The following is a 26,621-nucleotide window of genomic DNA, read 5'->3' as shown; positions in this document are numbered from 1 at the left end:
ATTTTTCCATCATGAATGGAAAAAACCCAGATCCCAGCTAATAACATGGTAGCCTACTATAAATGGAACTGAACTCTATGACCAAGAAGTCCTTGCCAGTTCTATGTTCCCATGTGGAAAGTACAGGGGGGTGGTACCTTAGTCACTAGTTGGTTCAGAGAGGTGTAAACTTTCATAGGCAACAACCTATTTCATCAAATGTGTTGTTAATATGTGATGTAGTAGGTTGTTGCCTACAAAAGCATATGCCTCTCTGAAACAGTCTTCAACATGCCCACCCCCTAAACTTTGGCCTGACTTTAGGTTAACACAGCTAACAACACTTGTTTCTGTATAGAATTCCCAAAATAAGCCTGAAAATCAGAGCAAGTATTGGGTCACTAAGTACCTAATTTAGCTACATGTTAATACAGTAAACTCTGGTAATTGGCACCTTACAAGCTGGCATGCTCTGTTAACTAGCATGCCAGCTTGTAAGGAACAGTAAAACCAGAAGTTCCCACCGTGGCACTTCCAGTTTCTCCGAGCTGCCACGGCCCAGGGCAAAGCAGCTTGTGCTGCCAAGCCCCCATGGCCCGGGGGCATAACAGGCTATGTGGGGCCCACCTCCCTGTCCCACGGGGCCTGCAGGGCCCATGGGAGCGGGGCAGCGATGCTGCAGGAGGGGTGAAGGGACACAGCGGGAGAAGTGGCAGCCGGGTCTGCTCAATTAACCGGCATATTTTGTTATCTGGTATCCCCCATTCCCAGGGGATGCTGGATAACACAGCTTTTACTGTACAGAGAAAAAGAATAAGCTATAAACACTCAAAAATAACCTAACAGCTAGCACAATCCTCAGCGCTGTATAATTACTGAAATACACAAAGGCATAAGAGACTGTATTAGCTTTACTATATTTAAAAATGAGTAATTAAATCTCATAAAAACAAGTATAAGTGGTTCTAGAGTCTCTTGCAGGCTCTGCCAAAAGACTATTCTTACTACCCTTGGCAGCTACGCTGATGCAAACAGATATGCACAGCAATTCTCCAAACTAAAGCAAGTTGAAAAGCAGTGGAAGAAAACGAAGGGAACAGAGACTGATCTGGGAAGTTCTATTATTTACTCATAGGAAGAGTCTCTTGACTTCAGTAGAATTATTCAGTGCATAGAAATCTGCTGAATCAGGGCTTTAATTTCATGTTAACATTTTATGTTTTTCTTTAATAAATATAATTCAGAGAATTCAGTAAGTACTTTTGCAAGTAAAATCTTTCATAGGATGATTCTCTTTCAATATTTCTTTTTTAACTTACTCATCTTTTAATCTTGCATTAAGATTAGGAAGTCCCATATATTCACTAAGTTCCTGGAAGAATATTTTGACAAAAATTCTGCTGGACGATGTGGTAGTTTCTTCACTTAATGTTATACATTCAAGGACCTGAAAATTACAAAGCGGGTAGGGGGACAACAAAAAGAAACCTTAAATGTACATCCTTTCCTACTGGATTTTAAAGAGCTCACACAGACACTGAGCCCTACAGGAACAAGTGGCTTCTTCCATCTAAAAACTGTGGCAATACTTATGCATGTTTCCAGTTCTGCAAAATAGTTTTGTAACCATTTCCATTAAAATAATAAACTCAGATTTTCTTATGAACCAGTTAGTAATTTCAGGCTTTAAAACCTTGATCCTTCATCCATCTGAAATAACCACTACTTGTACAATAAATGATCAAGTGTATTTTGTTCAAGAATAAGAATATCGTCTACAATCTTTGGTGAAAACTTCTGTTCTTTTAGCTGCTCTGTAGCACTATTTGGCTGAAAGATTCTACCCAATATGTGGCTGCATTTCAGTAATACCTTATGTACATTTGCACAGTGATTATCCTTATGCACAATGCTCCTCTCCATTCTGTATTTAGCAAATAAAGTGTTACCCAGAAAAGCTACTTCCCAAAGCTTCCAGAAATTTGGAGATAATTAGTTTCCTCCTGTCCAGAAACATTCCTAGGTAATAATGACACTGAGTTCTAAAACTGTTTGTCTATTTGGGATTTCAGCATGTTCATTAGAAAAACTGCCCCAGATCCCAGAAACAAATTTTAAATTTCAAAACACAAGAACAGTGAACACAATACATAATTTTTTTCTAAAAAACAACAGATTTGGTATTTAAAGAGGAACCTAGGACAATAGCCTTGCCTACTTACACTCCAAGGAATCGAATCTGTATACAGTAGATGAGCAAACATCTTGGCAACATTTCTTAATTTGTTTGTTTCTAAGCGGTGGATTGTATCATACTGTTCTTTGAAAATAGCTTCAAAGGATTCCATGTATTCTTTTTTTAACATGCAGAAACGCTGAAATAATATTGTACAGTTAAAACAACCAGGTCAGCAAGACAAAATATTATATATGCAAATAATCTAAATCTAGATGACATAATAGCACAAGTATTTTATGCAAATCTTTCCTTTTAAGCAGATATTTGCAGCAAGAAGGGAGGCATTTAGAGCAGTGTAAATAAATTTATTGTCATTAGCAACTTACAAACTATAGACTAATCTTGGACTGTACAGCAATAATTACCAATTTTGACCTGCAAACTGTAAGATAATTGCTTTTACTTTCTCAGCTTTCATATCCTGTATTCTCACCTAATGTGACCTCTTAGCATACCATACCATACCACAAAGTGTAACATTTTTCATGATAACACATCAGAGTTATTTTAAAACTAAGAGAGGCAGTAGGGAGTGTGGAGTCAGGATGTTTTAGGCAAAAATGGCATTCTAAAAAATAAGGAACAAAAGTTGCTTCAACAATGCTGTTATTTGGATGGTTACGAGTTCCAAAATGCTTTGTAAGAAAACAAAATGCCATTTAAAATTACTTCTACTAGTGCTGGGTGAAAGACAAGAGGAAATATGCTTCTCTGCACAACCACAGTGGCAGCAATCATGTTCTGAATTTTTTCTAGAAAGGAATGATACCTTCAGTAAGTTGCAGGGGACATGAAAGGATATAAGTATATGGCACAAGGTAACATATACAGAGACAGCCAAGCTAGAACAGTACCGTGACAAGATTGCGCCCTACTTTTCAGCAGAACTAATTATTTGCTCAGGCACAGCATCACACAAGTACAGCCATACTGCTTCTGGTTCTGGCTTCATTAGCTAGCATGTTACTGTCTGCATAAATGCTGCCTTGTCCTGTATGGACATACCCATTAGTTTTATTTATGTAGAATTTTACTGTCAGAGTCAGCTACAATGATAGATGGAGTACGAAGAATAGCGCTTCCTATAAATAACTGCAACCAGAGTAATACCCAATTATACACAACTGATGACAAAAAACCACAACAAAATAGATGTGTTTCTTTATTGAATGGTGCAGGAAGGAGTTGGTCATCTTAGCATCTAAACTAACTAAGCAACCCTAATGAAGTGAAAAAACTAATGGAAACCACAAATACTGTTTTCCCGCAGCTGCTGGAAAATTTTTAGTAAGCCCTAATATTTTCTCTCCTATATAGGGTCTATTCTCTTCCTATTACACTTTGGTTGCTGGTTCATCCCTCTACAAGACAGAAATAAAAAGGTAAAAAGAAAAAAAGAATGTGGAAAGTCTGGTCTTCTCTTGGAGTCAGGAATGAAAATCATACACGATTGCTAAACCAATTTCAGAAAGTAATCAAAAAAAATCACCAATTTGATTTAACAAAGTATCAGATACTTACATGGGCACTTTCAATGTCATTCTAAGCTAATATGCTTCTTACTATAAAAAAAAAAAAAAGATAAAGACTAAAATGGAACTCACCCCGGCCAGTAAACCAAAGAATTTCTCATATGTTCGTTGCTGAGCGCAGCAGTCAAGAATCATGTTGCAGAGTTCTTTCTGTATTAAGATAAAATAAAAATTCTTCTACGTAAATTCTCTGTAGCAGCAGAAAAACATTGTACTGTACTAGTCAGCTTTAAAACAAGAATATTTATATAAAAGAGTAACTGGCTATTGCAGTAGTTCCTGCTTTTCTCCTATTTTAGACGTTATTTGGGACTTGAATATGAACTTTGTCTAAACTTGCATACTTATAATCCTGTATAATCTTATCAAAGAAAGAATGTTATAAATTCAACCATATGAATTTACTTAGAAAACTGACTGCAAAGGGGAAACCGTTTTAAAGAATGGATACTGCCCAAATAAAAAAGGTGCAGTATAAGTGAATGAACAAAACCTGATATGGTTTAAAATTGAACTTGAGCATAAAACTGGCTGAGGATGCTCAATACATCAAGATCAAACCCTGAGAATTTGATCCTGCAAAGTCTAAAGAACAGACTTAATTTTTTGTACACCACTGGTGACTTTGACAGAGTAGCTGTGTGCAATCAGTGTGTATGATTTTTGCAGGACTGGTTTCTGAATGAATTGCTTACTTTCAATCTGTTCTAAACAACAGGTACAATTATTCCTGCTTAGTATTATAAAAAGGACTTTCTAATAGTATAAGCATAAAAATAGACTTGTATACATCCTAAAATAAAAACAAAGGAGAACTGAAACTCCCCCGCCCCCAACACAATGGCAATACTTTCAAAAAACAAAAATCCTTTACCCTGGCTTATTGGAAAAGCCAATAAGCCAGCTCACTAAAACTAGAAAAATACAATATACATCTCAAAAATTAATTTGATTCTTTAATTCTGTGAACAGTCAAAAATCACTATGAGCAACTATTCTTAATATCTAAAAAAGTTACAAGACCGTTCCTGTTCAAAGCATTTTTATGCAGACTTTTACTCTGTTATGTATAGTCTATAAACTCACTACGGCGGACCAGAAGGGTTTGGGGGAGACCTTGTTTCCCCTAGCGCCCCCTGGCATAATAAGGAATAACGGCCACAAGTTGCTGGAGAGGAGGTTTAGATTAGACATCCATAAGAACTACTTCACAGTCAGGGCAGCTAGGATCTGAAACCAACTTCCAAGGGTAGTGGTGCTGGCTCCTACCCTGGGGGTCTTTAAGAGGAGGCTTGATGACTACCTAGCTGGGATCATTTGAGCCCAGTTTTTTTTCTCCTGCCCTGGCAGGGGGTCAGACTTGAAGATCTACAAGGTCCCTTCCAACCCTACTTCTATGATTCTATGAAGAAAATATCCCAGCTTTACTGATGATTAAATTAAATGTGTTTTTAAATTGTTACATTATTTAAAATAATAATTGCTAAAATGCATATAATTTAACAATTAAGTCATTTAAAACTCACATATGATATGTCATTTGGTCTCTCACAAAAATAAGTCTTACAGCTATTATTGCGAATCAAAAGAATACACACACATTTTGAGCTTGATTATGGTTTTACCAGAAGCCCTATTACCTGGGATCCAAAACAGGGTTATCTACCTAGCAGCCAGTCAGCTGCATTACTGCTTGTAAGGGGTTAACATGGAGTTCCCAGGCTCCCACCCAGATGCCACTGTCCCTACTGCTCTGACTGCAACAGCAGCTGGGATCTTGGGGCTTCTTCTCCCTCCCTGGCTTCTGCTGCCCAACCCAGGCCTGGGGGTGGGATAGCACAGCATAGCCTGAAGTGCCAGGGGAGCCAAAGCCTGGAGAGCTTCTGTGTGGCACAGTGCCATGGGGGAGCTACATTGTGCAGGAGTGTGGAAGCACCCTCCTGCCCACATGTGGTGTGCAGCCTTGGGGGCTCGTGGCCCTCACTAGCATGATGTACAGTCAGTCCCCACTGGTGCAGTCCGTGGGGCGTACAGCCTGTGGTTTCTTAGAAGGTGAACAGTCCTGATCTAAATATTTAGCAGAAGACAGGAGGCATCTTACACCTCCTTATTACCTTGAACAGCTGTGTAAACTGGACTAAAATCTGTCCCTGCAGCAGTAAGTATAAACTATTTAAGATGTATTTTCAGCAGTTATTAATATTTAGGACAATGGAAGAAAACATTTTCATATAAACAGAGATACCTTGGAGAAACTGCACAGTTAAGCACCACTGCAATTTATTCCATTTGGCTACTCTTATTTTCTGTTTTCCTGCATAGTTTAGCACATTAACAGAAAAGTAAAATAGGGCATTAGCTTCCCAAATCCTTTAAAAAGAATCCAACTCTAAAGACTTTTGCAGGTGGCTAATCTAAACCCTGTCACCAAAATATCTATTTGTTTAGCTTTGCAGCCCTAGTACTTAAGTGATGACTCATCAGATTTGTTAGAAAAAAGAAATGTGCCAAAAAGCTACAATTAAATTAAGCCACTAGTTAGCAACCTTATAAAGCTGCAGGCCAGACTGACCCAATCAGGTCAGAGGTGGGCCAGTGGGTGTGAGGCCAGGTGCTGGGACTCAGACACCACTGCTGCTTTCCCTCACCACTGGCATGAGGAAAGCAACTGCTGAAGCCCCGACTGTCAAATGCCACCAAAAGCTCCACATCCACAGGCTGGATCAAAAGGCTCTATGGGGCAGATCCAGCCAGAAGACAGCAGGGTGGCAACTCCTAAATTAGCTAATCAGTTATGTATCTTTCACAATTAGTTCAAATAGATTTGTCTTTTTTGAGTAATTAGGAAGTTCCTTGTGAAAACACAGAAAATACACTTAAATTTTCTGAAAACTGGGAAGTCACAGTAACGAGGGAATCATTAACTTTAACTGTCAAGATCTAGCCATTCAAAGACGGTTTACAGACTTAATATAACATTTATCAGATTTAACATGCTCCAATTTGTACCATTCTCTCAATCATGTGCTCTGAAAAGAAACATTTCTTCCCAAAGAATGTGCTTGAAACAAAAAAGGCATTTATCTAGTGATAAACAGAAAAAAGGGAACGAGACTCCAGCAAATACTTGGTAAATATTGTAACAAAACTTACAAATGTCCTTAAGGCCATTCTTTCCCACATTGTCACATTGTGTTAGTTTGATATATTAAAATGCATATGAACCTTTTTTTTTTTTATATTACCCTCCTGTTTCACAGTAATGCTGCAGTTAATCAGTTTTCAAACAATAAAACAGGGGAAATTGCTGATGCCATCGCTAATACAGTGGGCACGACTGGCAAAACAAATTACTTTTTCCTCATCTTAAAAGCAATTACAACATTGGTATCCCCTGTGGTTTACAGTAATTAAATACTTTAACATTTTAATTAAATATTACAATGATTTCTAGGAGAGTATCTTGAATAACAATACACATGAAAATAGATTTGCCCACAGACATACTTGCTCACATTATCAAAACAGTGAGGTTAGGTCTATAGTAACTGTCTTCTAAATTAAAAATTAACAAACTTTAAAATGACTTAATTGTTTTTAGAGAGGCGTGACAAGTTCACACAGCAATTTTAGCTTCATTTATGGCTTTAAAGGTTACTTTACTAATTTCTTTGCTCCCAATGATAACACTGTTAACAAGCCTCTCCACTGAGAATCTGCAATTTAATGCTATTACTTGCTTAAGCAAGCCAGTGCATTTATTCCTCATTTTTACTGACAATTTATATTCTGTATTACTCAAATGCTCTTACGCAACACTGCCCAAATGGCACCAAGTGGCTATTATCAAGCTTCACTTCTGGACACCCCAAGTATAATGGACTGAAAGGTAAGTTAGAAAAAGTAGCGTCTCCAAAATGCCTGCTTCGTTGCTCTTTTCACCCTCTTAAATGAAAATCACACACAAAACCAGGAAAAAGAGATAACTACAGCTAGGAAGAACAATCTTACCTTTCCTACACGCTCATATCAACAGCTTGCCTCACGTTTTTCTTTAAAATTATCATCTGTCTTCTCTCAAGTTCTCCCTCCCTCATGCTTGTTAGCACTATAATGTACTAAGGCTTTATCTACAAGTACCTTTCCTGGTTTCAGTAACAGTGTATTTTTAAACTTAATACAAGTTTGTATGTAGTTAATCTTCCTACAGTTTAGGTAGTAATTTCTTTTGCATTAGATTAACCCTGTAAAAACAAATTAGGTTCAACCAAGAGAAGCTGAAACACATTTTAAAATACAATTTTAGTTAAGTTGGGGGTGTGTATGGGCAAAACCTTGGGTGTTTTACCAAGCAGCTACTCCGGGCCCTTGATACCCCACACTTCTTTAAAAAAAAATCCTCCCATCCTGATTTTGTCACCTTTTTCATGCTTTTCAAGCTGATGACTCTCAAATAGATTCTGAGAACCAAGAAAAAGTACAAAGAGCCAGTCTCACCAAAGTTAAATACTTACAACATAAAAATACCTACTTTATTAATAGCAAATTCAATAACAAAATACAGGAAAGAGATAAATGACTAAACAGTGCAGATAAGGCATATAAAGCAAATGGTTAAAATGATTTATCTAAAGGCATAACAAATCTCATCAATATTAGGACCTTTAATATTAAATTGCTTTCAACCTCTTAAAATAATTTAGAAGCCTCTAACAGGTGGCCAGCCTGTCTTATCTAAGTTTAAAAAAATGCATGCTTAATAGAACGTAAGTACACTTCCATGGGGGCAATTCAGCTAGAACCATTTGACCCCAGTACTCTTTCCTGCCCATGGCAGGGGGTCGGACTCGATGATCTCCTCAGGTCCCTTCCAACCCTACCTACTACCTACCTACCGACCGAACCATAGTTCAAGACTAAAGAGTAAAAATCCCAAAGTGGACTTGGTTTTTATACTCTTACCTGTCTTTCTCTGGCCCTCCCCATCCCAGGAAAAACTTACTAAATAAGGTACACACACTCTGTGTGTGTTTGTGTGTGCATGCATGTGTATTCTTTATTTAGTAAGCTTCTTAATACTTTAGCCAAGCAGTAGAGTATATATGTGTTGTGTGTGTGCATTCCTAATAATAGGTGGTACTCTAATTAATATTTGTATGCCTAGTCTTATTCCTTGTATAAGTTTTATCTCGTCTAAAATTAGCTTTGTTTATCATCAAACCACTAGATGCATTGAAGGCAACCTTTACCCTAGATTTTTTTTTCCTAATCCATTTTTCTTGCATTTTTAAAAAATGGTTGGCACCTTGAGACATTCTCTCACCTGAGCATTTCCTTTAGCAGTTCTTTTCTTACCCAAACTGCAGTCAAGCAAATACAAGCAACTCTAGACCAAGGGTTCCCAATGTTTATGTGCCCAAGGGCACATTTGAATTTAAAAGAAAAAGCAGCGGGCGCCAATACGAATATTAAAGTTTAGAATTTAGAATCCTGGATATGAGCATGCACATAGTTTTGTTTGGAGAGGGAGTAGTAAGCACCACTCTATCACCGCATCAGTCAGACTGACTCAGTCTCATTTTGGCGGCTGCTGAGCATAGCCTGAGTTCAAATCAGCAGAGACAGCATTTTTTGTTGGAATAATAATTTTTACTGATTGTAAAAATGCACATGGGCACCTGAATAAACCTTGGAGGGTGCCATGGTGCCCAAAGGCACCATGTTGGGAACCACTGCTCTAGACTAGACTATCCTATCTTATCATTAAACAGGTTAAGGCCTATTATCATTTATAACAGGGGCAAACTCATGTGCTGCCCCAAGTTGGATCTAGACTGCAGGGCTCCTTGTGGGCCGAATCCAACCTGGGGCATGAGGGCTACCACAGTGGCAGCAGTGTGGGGTTAGGTGGCAGTAGGGCTGCAGGACCCGGCTAGGAGAGGGCAGGAGCAGGAACAGGAGGTGGTGCAGGGCCCTGCAGAGGAGAGAGCAGCATAATGTCAGGTGGGAGTTAAGGGTGGCAGGAGTGCAGGGTCCAGTGGTGGTGAGCCAAGCTTGCTGCCGACTGCCATGCCCACGAGGGCCAAGGGGCCCAACTTCTAGTGCTTTCTGGTAGCCTGGCAGGCCAGGCAGAAAGGCTTTGGGGAACATGTTTGATAGCCTTGGTCTAAACAGATAATCAGAGCCATATTTGCCTTACCAGTCAAGTGGCTCAAACTTTTCTTTCTTTCTTTCTTTTTTTTTTTTTAAAGTGTACTTTGTTAGCATGGGCTATTTTCCTTACAATACCTGAATAAGGAAAACCATCACGATGCTTATTTTAATTGGCTACACCAAGTGATGAAGAAGAGACAAATAACAAATGGAGTTTAAACTGTTTACAATTTCAACAAAAATATACTGGAATAGCAACATTTTATTTACTGAAAAATAATTGTCATAGGGTTCCATTTACCCCACAGCATACTACACTTCTTTCATTCTTCTTTTGTTTGGATGCTAGGAATACTATTCAGATTCATAGCTGGGAAAGTTTTGAAAGAGTCTTCTAGCAGCATCTGGCTTATTAGCAAACTGCAGGCAGTTGTGCTGAAACAGTTACTGTGCTGCCTCTGGGTCTGTCATGTAGTTATTCTGCTTCTAGGCTTCCTGAACTATTTTGTCCTTTAATTGCCACTTTCTCCTTAATACCTTGCTTTTAAATTCCACAGCAATTAGCTTAGACTTCAGCAATGCTGTCAAACCCCTGCATATATTAGACCTGTAATTATTACATGGTAATTAAAAAGGTAACTGTGTTTTGTAATTATAGCACATAGTTTGCCTATATAATACATCCACAAAGATATTCAGCAGTACAAAAAAGAACAGATTGGCAAAATTACACAAGAATACTTTCTTACGCCACATCCCTGATTATGCAAGAATTTTATGCATATAGTTTAACTTTATTTAATAAACAGCTCTGCTGAGGTCCATCTGAGCAGACACACTGCTTTAAAGTTAAGCACATACATTCATGTTTGCATGTTTAAGGCCTGCTCAAGATTCTAGCTAATACTCTTGCACTGTTCACTAAGGCTAGGGGCAGAAATTGCATATAAACTAGTTTGAGTGATGAGAAGCTCCTGTAATACAACAGAAGTTTGGTGCACATCAACTGCTTTCAAAGTGGCCAAAACTTGTTTAAGATAAACCTGGATGGATATAGTATCAGACTTAATTGATGTAAGTTAAATCAGTTTATTGAACTTGTCCCAGATCCCTTCCAGATTCAAGTTAGTTCACAGTCCCCCAGAATCCCAGGATGCTTTGCACCTCTCAGGAACTCCTTCCCCCTTGTTCCCTTGCAGGGTTGGTGGGCTAGACTTGGTCCAAGCTGTCTGTTCCAGCCAAGCAGGCATGCTCTAGCACCCCTTAGCTTCTGGCCTGGGCTCCCACAGGCAGGTGGATGCATTTCTGGAATCAAAGGTAAATGTCTGTTCACTTGCTTATTGGTTCAATCTACACAGCTTAGACTAACCAGTGAAGACTGAATCAATTCAGCCTCATGCTTTTTGACCAGCCTTGACCTCTGTGCATCTTTTGCACCTTGCTTTTATAGACACTACCACGTTCTACCTCCCCTCAGTCAAAGTTATTTTGGATGTATGAATTTCCTGATCATATAATTAATACTCTCCCCTTTTGACATGTTCTTTGTTTAGCATCTCTGTAAATGATTCTACAGGGCAGTGCAATAATGGAAGCTATTTTTACCTTTTATTTTCTGTGAAAATGCAACTTTCATGAAAAATATCTTGTGAAGTTTATCAATGGCATGCTACTTATTTATAGCAAATGATATTAGACTACAATACTCAGAAAAAAAAATTGAATATCAGTGTATTAGAATTCAAAGCAATATAGCTTTCAGTAAAGGCTGACTAGGTAACCAGTTTCCGTGAAATTAAAACAAATTTGCACATATATAATATGTATGTTTAGGAGGACAGGGTGAAAAATGTAATGTCTGCTAGAGAGATTAGTAATATCAAATATTTATAAAACATATTATACTTAAAATCACCTTAGCCTGTAATAGATTTTAATTCCTAAAGAAGATTTCTTAAATATGCAAATCAGGCTTATGAGTTATGAGATTCCCCTCCACAAGCTGAGGCTGAGAAAGGTCATTCAAACCATTATTCAAATTCTGAGGATGCAGAAAGTGTAGTGCTTGGTCTCATATACACAGTGGTTGCTTCATTCACACCTGCAAAATCTTCTAGAACAGCTTACTTGAATTTAAGAAGGCATTACAAATATTTATTTGGTTATGGAGAGAAAGTAAAAGATAGGTTAACTTAGACCCCACTAAAAATCCTCTTTAACCAAAATGTTTAAACACAGGATTAAAACCTGTAAGAGTGTATTTAAATGTGACATATTGTCGATGGTCCCACTGAAGTCAGAGCCACTCATGTATAAAGATATTGCTTTACAGGAGTGGGGGCTTGCTTGTTGCTTAAGGTTTTGTGTTTAAGAAACAGATATATATTTATTTGTTTTTTTAAAACACCCTGCCTAGGTTCCCAGATGTGTTTAGACATGTGGTAAAAAAAATAAGTACATCATTTATTAATCATAACATGGACCAGTTTCTTAGCTAAACTGAACTCTGATTAATATTAATTAATTAAAGGGTTGCGGCCAGGGGCAACCCTGACCGCATTATGAAGGAATTCAAGGCTCTGGGGGACAAGCTTAAGGAGATACAGGTGCAGGTGGTATTTTCCTCTCTTCTTCCAGTGAGTAGGCAGGGACGGTGACGTGGGGCCTGCGTTGGTGAGGTCAACTGGCACTTATGCAGTTGGTGCTGCCAGGCCTTGGGTTCCTAGATAATGAACCATGCTTTCGGGTGGGGGACTTGCTGGGGCGGGATGGATTTCCCCTCTCTCCTAAAGGCAAGCGTGTCTTCTCTTCCAGGGTGGCCGATCTCGTACGGCGACCTTTAAACTAGCCTCGCCGGGGTAGGGGTCCACAGGAAGACATGGAGACACCACCCGAGCAAGACAGGTGCCAAATGCAAGGAGTGCCCAGGTAAGAAACAGGGGTCCTAACAGTCTCCCAAACCGGGGGGGGGGTGGCACACGCAGCTAGACAAAGCCTCAAATGCCTATATACCATTGCTCGTACTATGCGGAACAAACAGGAGGAACTCGCCCTCAGAATAGCCAGTTCAGACCCAGACATAATATGGCTTACAGAAACATGAGCTATATAAGTGGGATAGAGAAGGAAGGAAAGGTGGGGGGGTGTGGCGCTCTATGTCAAGGAGCAATACACATCCTCTACCAGCAGAATGGGGTCAGAGGAGGGGCAAGCTGAAGTGCTCTGGGTCAAGATACAAGGGGGCCGTGGGGAGAGGGATTTAACGGTGGGGGTCTACTACAGACACCCCAGCCAAGGGGAGGAGCTGGACCAGGAATTTTCAGGCCCGCTTGCAGAGGTACTTAAGGCAAGGGATGTAGCTGTCATGGGTGATTTAAATTACCCAGACATCTGCTGGGAGGAACAGTTAGCCAGGTTGGACCCTTCCAGGAGGTTCCTGGCCCAGATACAGGACCTCCACTTAATTCAGGAGGCGCACAGTCCCACCAGAGGAAATGCCCTGTTGGACCTGGTCCTGGCCACAGGCAACAACCTGGTAAGCGGCCTCCAGGTCCCTGACCACCTGAGTGATAGTGATCATCACTTGCTGGAATCCACCATCCAGTGCAGGGTGTCAAGGGCCTGCAGCAAGGCGGTAGCCCTAGACTTCAAGAGGGCCAACTTCAATGAGCTTAGTGGGAGAGGCGCTGGGGCCCTCGAGAGCAGGGGAACTCAGTGCCCAAGATGAGAGGTCATTCCTTAAGGAAACAATACTCATGGCCCAAGGAGTGACCATCCCAACAAGAAGCAAGGGGAGCAAGAGTGCCTGAAAGCCCCCCTGGCTCACCAAGGGCATCCAGGAATGCCTGATAGCCAAAAAGACCTGGTGGAAGGGGGGTGCAATCACCAAAGAGGAGTATACCTTCTCTGCTCAGGCCTGTAGGGGGGCTGTCAGGAAAGCTAGGGCAGACAGAGCTAGGACTAGCATCCACGATCAAAGATAATAAAAAGTCCTTTTTCAAATATATAGGGAGGACGAAGAAAGCACCGGGAAATGTGGGGCCCCAGCAATATATGCTGGGCAATCTGGTGGTCGCGCCAGAGGAGAAAGCAGACCTCTTTAACCAATTCTTCACCTCCGTTTTCTTGTGCAGGGACTGGGACTTCCCCACTGTGATGCAAGACGGACTCGAGGGGAACGCCTCCAGACCTGAGGTTAGGGAGGACCAGGTTAGAGAGCTTCTGGAAGGGCTGGATGTCTTCAGATCAGCAGGTCCGGATGCTCAGGGTGTTGAGGGAGCTAGCAGGGGTTATTGCAGGGCCCTTGGTATGGCTTTATGAGCACTCATGGTGCTTGGGCCAGGTGCCAGATGATTGGAAGATAGTCAACGTGGTCCCCATCTTTAAAAAAGGGAGGAGGGAGGACCCGGGCAACTATAGGCCCATCAGTCTTACCTCAATCCTAGGGAAACTCTTTGAGAAGATCATCAAGGAGCACATCTGTGATGGGCCGGCTTCAGGGATGATGCTCAAGGGCAACTAGCATGGTTTCATTAGGGGCAGGTCATGTCAGACCAACCCGATTGCCTTTTATGATCAGGTCATGAAAGCATTGGATGCAGGTGTTGCCGTGGACGTAATCTTTCTGGACTTCAGCAAGGCCTTTGATGCTGTCTCCAACCCCACCCTCATAAAAAACTAGATGACTGTGGCATTGATGCTACACAGTCACACAGACTGCAGATTGTCTGAAGGGTTGTACTCAGAGGGTGGTGGTGGATAGGTCATATTCGACCTGGGGAGAAGTGTGCAGTGGAGTCCCCCAGGGCTTGGTCCTTGGGCCCACGCTGTTCAATTTCTTTATCAGAGATTTGGACGACGGGGTGAAAAGCAACCTGTTTAAATTTGCTGATGGTACCAAAATTTGGGGTGAGGTGAGCATGCTAGTAGGGAGGGAAAGACTGAAGCAAGACCTGGATAGGTTACAGGGGTGGGCTAAGGAAAACAGGATGCATTTCAATACTAACAAGTGCAGGGTGTTGCACTTGGGCAGTAGTAACCAGCAGCACACTTATAAGATGGGAAACTCCCTTCGTGAGAGCACGGAGGCAGAGAGGGATCTTGGAGTCATTACTGACTCCAAGATGAACATGGGCTGACAATGCGAGGTCACGGTTGGCAGGGCTAACCGGACCTTGTCGTGCATCCACAGGTGATGCCAAGGAGGGCCAAGGAGGTGATCCTCCCCCTCTATGCGACACTGGTCAGGCCACAGCTGGAATACTGTGTCCAGTTCTGTGTGCCCCACTTCAGGAGGGATGTGGACAACATTGAGCGGATCCAAAGAAGGGCCACCTGCATGATCCGGGGACAACAGGGCAGACCCTACAATAAGAGACTGCGGGACTTGAATCTGTTCAGCCTTCACAAGACAAGGCTGAGGGGGGACCCAGTGACCGTCTATAGGGGGGACCAGAAGGGTTTGGGAGAGACCTTGTTTCCCCTATCACTCCCTGGCATAACAAGGAATAACAGCCACAAGTTGCTGGAGAGTAGGTTTAGATTAGACATCCATAAGAACTACTTCACAGTTAGGGCGGCTAGGATCTGGAACCAACTTCCAAGGGAAGTGGTGCTGGCTCCTATCCTGGGGGTCTTTAAGAAGAGGCTTAATGCCTACTTGGCTGGAGTCATTTGAGCCCAGTTTTTCTCCTGCCCAGGTGAGGAGGGGGGGGTCAGACTTGAAGATCTACAAGGTCCCTTCTGACCCTGTTTCTATGATTCTATGAATATGAAGAATTTTAAAAAAAAATTAAACTACTAGGAACAGATATGCTGAATTGACTGTCACCCGAAAATTTCAAAAAAAACACTCTCTGATAAGCCTTTTATAAAACCTGTACTATGTAAACTCTAGGACATAAATTATCTTTTACATTATGTTATTCATGAGATGTCAGCACTAGCCTATATAATTTACATAATGATAATGCAAAAGTGCACACAGTAAAAAGCTGGATTTGTGTAACAGCTCTATCCCAACTAGCTTAGAATACATGCATCCAAAAGCAGTACTGAAAATAAAGAACTTTGTACCGTTAAAGCTGCTCTTTACTGCAATTTAGCATCTGGAAGTAGGAAATAAGCTAGTGCCATGGGACCAGCTAGTTTTATACGGACTAATTTGGAGAATTTTATCATTTCATTTTGTACAGTTTTAAAAACACTGGTAAATGAAGTCATTGTATTTTCTTGCAAAGCTTATGCCCACAAACAAGCACCTTGTTTTTAGAAGGCAGAATAGAGGGGGAGAAAAGATTTTTCCAGTCATGGCTGAATGTGTTATGTAGGCAAATATAGATGTTCCGTTTCTACTGGGAGTATTACTGTTTTCCAGAAGCTGAAACTGTACAACCATCCATATTCTTTCTTCTGGACCAAAAATGGTTGTTCTTGGGGTGCAGGAAGGAAGCCGACTCCTGGGAGAATGAACATTTGTAAACTTTCTTTTGGTTTAACTTTTTGCAGGGACCAGCAGGTGTGGAGTTACAGGGAAAGGCTCCCATGGCTTCCCAAGATCAGGGTCGCCCCAATCTGAAGGTGGCCCAGGGAGCAGCTGCTCCAGCCCCTCTTGTACGGCAGGAGAGGAGGGGAGGGGAGAAAAAGCTATCAGCTGCTGACAGTGGCTCCTCACACAACAGAGTCTTCTTCTCACACTGGTGAGTCTGGTATGAAAACTAGGCAGGGAGCTTGCAGTACTATGCCAGGCCATGCTTTGCCAGATTGGGATCACCCCTATGTGGAGAAGGCACAAAGAGCAGAGGAAAGGGGATGGTTGTAGACTGAACCTCTGTTCTATCTCCCAGAATTATTTCCAGCCGTGAAAGTTTTTCATCGCTAGAAATGAATGTTTGCTTAAGATAAGGTGGTGTAATATGCAAGGACTGAAACATTATTTAGTGCAGAGGATAACAGATTAAATTTTAAGTATACTTCCAAACAGTCAAATTTCTGTTTTCAAAAGATATAGATTTTTCTGTAAAGTACATACAATTCCATTTTGTGGGAGGGAAGAGTTAGCTGATTTCAGCGATACACATTTTAACCTTAACTTTAAGGTAATTTCCTGCGAACCTCTACTAGTTTAATGAGCTCAAAAAGTTTAAAATTAAGTGGCATACAGGTCCCAAAGGAGGGGAATAGTCAAATGAGGCCAACCTGTGCAAAGCACTTTCCTTGAAGACTTGAAAATGTATAAATTGGCCACAGTGATCAATGCATGCAACTGTGTTCACTAGGCATGACTGGTATAATGCCCCTAGGAATTAAATTAGTGACTTTAAGAAAAGAGTGGTTGGCTCTAACCTGGTCAAGAGGCTATCATACTACTGTTTTGCAATCTTAATTGGATTCTAATTAGATAAAAGATCCAACTCAAGGTTTCACCTTGATCTTCAAAGGCACCCAAAAGACTAATCTTAGAAACAAATTATTATAATTTTCTACAGCATTTTCTTGTAACAACAGAATCTTCACCCTCACAAATGGGAAAAATGTTTTCTGAAACATCGCTTTGCCTTGGCGCTCATTTCCAAAACAGACCAGAATAACCACAAGCTACACCATTTTCTGAACAACAAAAAAAAATGAAATTCATTTCTTTCACCTAGTCATGCCATTAATAACCATACCAAAACTATCCTCAAAAAAACAACCAAAACACAACCACCTGTCTTCACTACCTACATAATTATCAAAAATAAAGGCAAAGGTGACCTCGCACATTCACCTTTAATTAATAAGAACATTCCTTAGATAATACAGAAATGGATATGTTGACATGAAGATTAATTACATATATTACAGATTAAATACCTGGACAGCCTTTTATCAGCTATGCTTTACCCAACAATGCAAGTGAATTGGAAAAGTTAAGCAAGTCAGCTGTAATGCTAAAGTGCAGGCAGTATGAAGGTGCTTCAGAGACTAAAAGAAAAATGGCTGCCCATGCAATACATCTGCATTGCAACAGAGTGGGAAACTACACAGCACCAGGGAACACTGATGGCAGCATTGTCAAATGTACCCATTGTTTATGGTTGTGTACAAGTGGTCCAGCAAGTGGTTACTGCACACCAAGTGGTTTTATTTCGAAATTGCCCGTTAGCTTGTGAAAACACCCTAGTATAATGCCTCTGTCCATTACAATGCATCTAGGTCTTAGCAGAACTTATTAGTTGTAAATACTTGAAAAGAATTCTGTTTTACACAAGAGCTGTGTTTACTACATCTTTATAAAAACTGAGCATTTATACTAACCCACAATGGGGGGAGCGGAGCGGAGGAGGAAATCAGTCATAGAGAGCTCTTATACCAAAACTGAGATTAAGTTACTCAATTCTTATTTGTGGCCAATTCAATGATCTTGCATAAATCTCCCTAAATGAGATTCCGAAATTATCAAAATGTTTTCCATGCCCCCTCCCCGCAGAAGAATTACGTTGAATTTAAAAAGGCCAGGTGAAACAGACATGCATTAAAACATTAAAACAGTGGCAAGACTGGCCGCAACATAGCAAATTGGCTCTCTAAACCATATTTGATTCTATACCTTTTGCGTAGCTACTTTTGTAAGGATGATTCTGCATTCATGACTGGATAATTCCCATCAAAAGACTGGGTCTTATGTCCTTTCCACAGTACACCGACTTGAGCTGCTCCATCTATGTAGCCTACCCACCAAGATTCTTAAAAATAGTTTTCTGGGGGGGACGGAGGGGGGGGAAGAGGTGTTCTCATCAGATGTTTAGAGAACACAATTATTTTTTTCTTAAAAGTATACTGTGATAAGGAGTGAAGCATTTCCCTTTTGGGTCTCAGCTTGAATGAGACTTAGAGGGCTTTATTAATATCATACACATCTTTATGAAAATCCTTCTTCAATGCACATATGGCTTCCTAACAAATAATCAAATTCCCTGGTTAAGAAAGTCGTTGTCACTTCTGTCTAGTCTTCTATCTCAGTGATCTCCAAGTCCTCCTTTACTAAGGAAACATTAGATGCTGAAATTCACTCTTCAAAAATGCAGACAGCAAAAGCCTCCCAAATGAAGGCACTGAGCAGAAAGGATGCGTTTTTGACTTTTAAAATTAGGCCAGTGTGTCTTCCTAGCATGTGAGCTACAAAACTGGCTGGTTGACTGCAAACTCACATTAAACTATTATATGCTGTTTAAATGTTCTTCTCTGGTAACTGATAGGAGTTTTGAGACAGAAGCACCATCCTCTTCGAAATACAGACTGTTATGAGACAATTCCACCGAACCATTTCCAACAGAAAGCAGCTAGGTACAGCACACAGACTAGGAGGAGGCAATGGATATCTGACACACTGAACTTTCGAAAAGTGATCCCTCTGATACCTTTGGAAGTCACTGCTCAATGTACAACATGAAAAATAAACAAGTTCAAATATTCTAGAGTTACGTAAAATAAAAAAACAGAAAATAAATCCCCAGTTAAAGCTTAAATTTCATCTTAAATGAATTTAAGAACTGCAGGCATCTCAGAGTACAGGGATCATCTTGCTTCTTATACTGTCACAAGGTGGTTCAAGAATAAAAGTATCAAATCACGCCATGAATTTCCCTGCTTCAGGTAATAACCTTCACGTATCTGAACTGCTGTGAAGGAAGGAACTTAATGGAGCAAAAGAAGAATGCTTGGTAGACAAAAATCTGGATTCCAGGTGTAGATACAACAGAGTCAGCATAAAAAGATGTGAAGCAGTGCCTGAAAGGAGATACAGGGCCCCTGTAAAGGATCTGGAGGGATTTAATGTTAGACAAGAAGCCATAAGAAGGATTCAAGAGGAAACAATGTACAAGCACAAGTTGAGGAAAGGAGAAAAAAGTTAGTGGTGTTATTCTATATATTAAATATGTAAAAAGTACAGAAGCTGCAGGGCAAGAGAGAACCATGAAAATGAACAGGGTTCAGTCTTAAATCGGTGGTGTTCCATCTCTTGGTCCCATGGGCCAGATGAGTGGCGTGAGGTCAGAGTATCATGCATTCTGGGCCACAGGGCTCACCACGGGCAGGAAAATTTGGCAGCAGAGGAGTGGCAATTAATACTGCTATTGCTCCCTGACACCACATTTTCAGACCAGGGTTGGGGATCTCTGTAGGCTGGATTACATGGCTCCTGGGGCCAGATCTGGCCTGTCGGTTGCGGATGGCTGCGTCTGACAATACAGAAGGGAGAAGTAACAAGACTTTGACAAGAGGATGACATTGTTGCCAGCTCCTCAGAATGACAGTATAAAGGAGGAGAAAGTGATCAATATTGGTGAAGTCACCAAATACTAATTCTGTAAGAACAAAGAAGTATCCTTTGACTTTCCAGCAATGCAGTGAAGTCATATTTAGTGGGATGAAAAAGAATTGAATCCAGACTGAATGGTAATAGGAAGACTGAAGAGACAAAGTGTAGGCCCAGCACACTGCAAGACCCTGGACACAGAGTGAGTCGCAGAGGTAGGTGATAACAGATAAAAGAACACACTTTCAGGAAGACTGAAAGAACCAGAACATCTCAGAACGTCAAAACAATGGAAGATGAGGAGTTGGAGTCTATGGAATATTTAATGGGACTATGTACACATAACAGGAGAGAGAAGTTATAGATAAAGAAAAAATGGGGGAACAGTGGGTCAGAGAAGGAGGACAAATATTTTGATTGCATAAGACCAGTTATTTTAAGAAAAAGAGGCCCTTTCAGATTGTGGCAAAACAAAAAATGCATTTAGAGTTAAGAAAGGGAGAGAGGTAACACAATACTTGCTTCTAAATCAGACTGGCAAAGAGAATTTTAAATGTTCCTCTCAGAATCTGGAAACACAATGCCAAAAACCGGTACTAAAACACTTTAATTCACATCTTATCTATTTGAACAGTAATCCTTTTGCTTTTCTCAGAAAAATCCACTTGTGGCATTTCATTGTCAAGGAGATAGTGTAGCAGGATAGCCCAGTGTAATGACTGACCCACTGATGAATTAACTGGAATATATTTCTAAAAAAACTACAATGTCAGGCAAAACATTTATTTATTTTCTTATTTTTTTTAAAACAGGGAAGACTTTTAAGATAACTAGAGGAGGTATTCTTATAGTTTTGTAGTTTCTAGGGTCAGAAGGGACCTGAGTAGATCATCTAGTCAGACCCCCTGCCATTGCAGGAAAGAGTACGGGGGGGTCAAACGACCCCAGCAAGGTGTTCATCTAGTCTCCTCTTAAAACCCCGCTGCATCACTTCTCTTGGAAGTTGGTTCCAGATCCTAGCTGCCCTGACCGTGAAGTAACGCCTCCTGGTATCTAGCCTAAATCTACCCTCCGTCAGCTTGTGACCGTTATTCCTGGTCACTCTTGGCAGTGCTCGGGGGAACAGGGACTCCCCCAATGCCTGCTGGTCCCCCCTGACTAGTTTATAACAGGCCACTAGATCCCCCTCAGCCTTCTCTTTCAGAGGCAACAGGTTCAGGTCCCTCAGCCTCTCCTCATAGGGCCTGCCCTGCTGTCCCCTGATCATGCGAGTGGCCCTTCTCTGGACCCTCTCCATGCTGTCCACATCCCTCTTGAAGTGCGGCGCCCAGAACTAGACGCAGTACTCCAACTGCGGCCTGACCAGTGCCGCACAGAGGGGGAGGATCACCTCCTTGGACCTGCTTGAGATGCATCTGTGGATGCATGACAAGGTGTGGTTGGCCTTCCTGACTGCATCCCCACACTGCTGGCCCATGTTCATCTTGGAGTCAGTGATGACTCCAAGATCCTTTTCCGCCTCTGTGCTGACAAGAGGGGAGTTCCCCAACCTGTAGGTATGGTGCTGGTTGTTCCTCCCCAGGTGCATCACTTTGCACTTGTCAGTGTTGAATCCCATCCTATTCTCGTCCACCCACCCCTGTAACCTGCTTAGGTCCAATTGTAGTCTGTTGCTTCCTTCTAGCGTGCCCACATCCCCCCACATCTTAGTGTCATCAGCAAATTTGAACAGGGTGCTTTTCACCCCCTCGTCCAAGTCACTGATGAAGATGTTGAACAGTGCGGGCCCGAGGACCAAGCCCTGCAGAACCCCACTGCCCACGTCCCTCCAGGTTGAGAAGGACCCATCCACTACCATCCTCTGGGTCCAGCCCTCCAGCCAGTTGGTGACCCAATTGACTGTGTGGGTGTTGACACCGCAGTCCCCCATTTTCTTGATGAGAACGGGGTGAGAGACAGTGTCGAAAGCCTTCCAGAAGTCCAGGAAGACTATGTCCACTGCTACCCCTGCATCTAATGATTTGGTGATCTGATCGTAAAAGGCCACCAGGTTGGTCTGACAGGACCTGCCACTGATGAACCCATGTTGGTTGCCCCTAAGCATGCAGTCCCCAGCTGGCCCCTTGTGCTAGAATAATTTTCTCAAACAGCTTACCTAGGATCGAGGTAAGACTAACTGGCCTATAATTTCCCGGGTCCTTCTTCTTCCCCTTTTTGAAGATGGGAACCACGTTGGCCCTCTTCCAGTCCTCCAGCACCAAACCAGAGCACCATGAGTGCTCATAAAGCCGTTCCAGGGGTCCTGCAATGACCTCGGCCAATTCCTTTAGAACTCTAGGGTGGAGATCATCCAGACTGGCTAACTTAAATACGTCCAGTCCCTCCAGAAGTTCTCGAACTAGTTCCTCACTAACCCTTGGCCCAGGTGTGCCTCCCCTGGGGCCCGAGGGACTGTTAAACGTAACTGTTAAAGATGTCCTCTCAAGACTGATGTATTGCCAATCATATTTACTTCTAAATTTTTTATTTTTTTCTGTGTCAAAACAGTAAGCGTAGGACAGAATGGTGATTTTATTAAGCAAGTTGAATCCAGTTTAATAGTTTAAGTATTAGACAAAGAATTTCACTGCCTGAAAATTAACATTTTGATAATACCCAGTAATATTTTTCCCCAAATATTAGGCTAATCTCTTGAAATAAGACAAACTATCTTACAATATTTAGTAAGGTACCACTAGATTGGTGGAACTGGTATCAGCAGTATTTTCAACAAACAAAGGTCAGCTATGGTAGTTTAAAATTAAAATACATCAAAAGGCAGAGAGAGTGGGTTGTTCAAGTGATTAAATACTGGAAATCTACATTTCTGACCTCTAGGTCACTATTTCAAGTTTGGCCTTAAGTGACAGTGAAGGCGGCATCCACCAACTGATACCCGTAGCACTGGCATCCAGGAGGAACAGAGTCATGTTTTCAGTCAACTGCACCTAATAAGTTTTATGATAATTATAATTGGCACTCGTTAACAGCCTCCACAAAGAGAATGAACTACTCTTACCTAAAGGGTCCTCTCTAGGTCAGGCCTGAAGCATATTCAAAAGATTATATAAAGCAGCACAAGCTGCCAACTCTCTCTCTGTTTGGTCTATACTTTCTTTCAACAAAAAATAAAATAGATTATGAGAGAAAGAAAAGAAAAAGCAGAAAAAAAGGAAACCCAACCTATTCCTCCAAGATTTTATCTAAAGATACCAGAATCTTCCTGAGACTGGAAGTTTAAACATGTGAAAAGTAAAGGTTTATGTTCGTTAAACTCTCTTAGCACAATTTCCTGGCGGGTTGAAATTTTTAGGGAAAAGAAAAGAGAGACCAAAAACAGGCTGAAGCTAATAACTTACAAATTTTGAGTTCTACACCAACAGCAGAGAAGCCACTAAGAGGATCACACAGAAGAAAGCAGAATTAGTAGACACTTCCTGAGAACTAACCAATTTATATGACTAACTCCAAGGGTGACTGATTAGTGTGAATGATTTGTTTTCTGTTTTGGATTGCAAATTACTGGCATACCTGTGGAGTAAGAAATTATTTACAGCAAGAAGGGTCGGCTAGCTCTGAACCTAAGTGGACACATTTGGGACAAAGATTTCCTGTAAAATTATTCACAGATACTCAAACCCAATGTCTCATTTTGCTGCTATAAATCATTCCCAAAATAAAATAATTCCACACACAGAGGGCAAAGACACAAAGGAACTTAGAGTGAAAAGAACAGGTGTCATCTTTGGGAATATTCTTAACACCATAATTATACATGGAGGATGAATCATGAATTTAACTACTTACTTTTAAACGAACTCTTATGAAACCTGGATATGTTTCCATTTGAATAAATAACAGTTGTAGAAATAAATTATTTAATTGATTGGCATTAATTTATATTTTGGTGCTTTAGGATATACACAATGTCCAACAATGTCCAATAGCTCTGTGGCAGTTATTTGGAAATTACTGTCTAATCTTAAAATTTCTAAGTAAGAACCATGTAAACACACAAAACAGAGTAGCAGCTCTAAGACAACTGCTACAAATTAACCAAGGAAATTAAGTTGATGATTTTGGTAGCTAAAACACAGTTTTGTTTTCTTTTATGTATCCAAACAGATAGGAATTATCTAATTATCAATTTTCTACTTTGTACTTGAAGGTAGAAAAACATAATAATAATAATTCTAATATTATAAAAGCCATAGTCTGTCCATCTGTCTGTAACGTTTTATTTCTAAGAGCGTTCGGACCGCACGTGGCAGAGGAACTGTAGCAGACTGCTGCCATGACAGCAGGGAGAGAGGGGATAGGAGGGTTCAATGCCAGCCCATCCCCTGCTCTGTGGAGTATCCGAAGGCAGCAATGGCGCAAGGGGGTGGGGAACAGTGCTGGACCCACAACGCCAGCATGAGGGAGGGGGACGACGGGTTTGAGGCAGGCCCTGGCCTGCTGTGGCATGCTGGAAGAGCAGGCCCTGGTTCTGTCATGATGGCAGGGACAGAGGGGAAGGATCAAGGGGGGAAAAGGCCAGCTGTGCTGGCCTTGCCCCTCCTGACCTGCTCCCAGGAGGCAGCGGTGAATGGAACGGACAGAGCAGGGGATGAGGCCAGCAGCTCAGGCCTCACCCCCTGCTCCCTGTATGTGGTGGTGGCATGGAGTGCTGGGTGGTGGTGCTCCATTCCCTCCCCCGCATTCATGGGGAGGAGAGGCAGGTGGACATGGGCTGGGCGGGGGGGGGGAAATAGGCCTGGCAGGGAAGATAGGTAAGGTGGTGGGGTCACACTAGGCCTAGCAATGGTGGTGGGGAGAGTGGGCCCAACCCTGAAACGACAATGGACAGGGGGGCATGCCAGGCTCAGCCCTACAACAGTGGCAGCGAGGGTAAGGGAGGGCACACTGGGCTCAGCCTGACCCCACACAGTGATGGGGGGCGTGGAAAGAGGAAGGCGTGCTGGGCCTAGTCCTGAAACTTCAACGGATGGGAAGGGGTGCCAGGTCCTGCAACTGCAGCAGAGGGGGGGCACCAGGCCTGGATGCAGACCTCTGTCCCCACCTGCACTCTCCCCCTCCCCGCCATCATTCTTGGCAGGCAACTGGCTAGTAATAATAAAAATCTTGAGTTGGAGATATAAACAGAACACAAACATAACTGTCCACATTCAGTAAATCAGGATCTCTTAGTAACATCTCTTAGGAGGATTATTCTGCACTGGTCTGGTTCAGCAGGGAGCAAACCAGGAAAACCAAGGCTGCAACTGAACTCCAACTAGCTTCGAGCATCAAGGACAATAAAAAGTCCTTTTTCAGTTATGTGGGGAGCTGGAGGAAAAGCAAGGGCAACACTGGACCCCTGCTAAATCAGATGGGGCAACTGACAACTGACGCCCAGGAAAAAGTCAACCTATTAAATGGGTACTATGTGTTGGTCTTTCATCAGTCCAATGGGATGCTCATGCCCACTACAGAAAAGGGAGGTCTGGGTGAGAGAGATCCCCTGCCCTCCATTAATGTTGACCTCATGAAGGAACACCTTGAGAAGCTGGATACCTTCAAGTCAGCCAGCCCTGACAATCTACACCCCAGGGTACTCAAGGAGCTGGTGAGCATCATAGCCCAGCCTCTGGCATGGATCTTTGAAAACTCCTGGTGCTCTGGTGTAGTGCCCAAAGACTGGAAGAAGGCCAATGTGATGTCCATCTTCAAGAAAGGGAGGAAAGTGGATATGGCTAACTATAGGCCCATTAACTGACTTCTATCCCAGGGAAGGTCTTAGAAAAGTTTATTAAAGAGGCCATCCTTAATGGACTGGCCGACGCCAACATCCTAAGGGATAGCCAGCATGGGTTTGTTGTGGGTAGGTCTTGCTTGACCAATCTCATTTCCTTCTACAACCAGGTGACCTATCACCTGGACAAGGGAGAAGAGATTGATGTCATATATCTTGACTTCACAAAAGCCTTCGATCTGGTATCCTATGATCACCTCTTGGCAAAACTGGCCAATTGTGGCCTTGGGTCCATCACGATCCACTGGCTGGGAAACTGGCTCCGTGGTCGGACCCAGAGGGTTGTAATTGATGGCAGTCACTCATCATGGTGTTCTGTGACCACTGGGGTCCCCCAAGGCTCTGTCCTTGGACCTATATTGTTCAACATCTTCATTAATGATGTGGACATTGGAGTCAGGAGTGGACTGGCCAAGTTCGCCGATGACACCAAACTTTGGGGCAAAGGATCCACGCCAGAAGACAGGCGGGTGATCCAGGCTGACCTGGACAGGCTCAGCAAATGGGCGGACGAGAACCGGATGGTGTTTAACACCGAAAAATGCAAGATTCTCCACCTTGGGAGGAAAAACCTGCAGCATCTTA

General features: G+C 42.0%; 1 protein-coding gene across 2 annotated transcripts in view; it reads right to left on the bottom strand.

Moving 5' to 3' along the window:
* The window catches only part of CWC22 (CWC22 spliceosome associated protein), a 77,046-nt gene that overhangs the window by 5,909 nt on the left and 44,516 nt on the right, over positions 1-26,621 (bottom strand). For both annotated transcript variants that reach the window (XM_090045310.1, XM_090045309.1), the window contains exons 14-16: positions 3,823-3,900; positions 2,202-2,354; positions 1,299-1,426 (exon numbers count right to left, since the gene is read on the bottom strand). In XM_090045310.1, the coding sequence (XP_089901436.1) occupies positions 1,299-1,426; positions 2,202-2,354; positions 3,823-3,900 (359 nt within the window). The remainder of the gene's footprint in view (positions 1-1,298; positions 1,427-2,201; positions 2,355-3,822; positions 3,901-26,621) is intronic.

This window comes from Crocodylus siamensis, chromosome 4, assembly GCF_052110815.1.
Source record: "Crocodylus siamensis isolate JL-2025a chromosome 4, ASM5211081v1, whole genome shotgun sequence".
Classification (NCBI taxonomy): Eukaryota; Metazoa; Chordata; order Crocodylia; family Crocodylidae; genus Crocodylus; species Crocodylus siamensis.
This window is presented reverse-complemented; position numbering and strand designations above follow the sequence as displayed.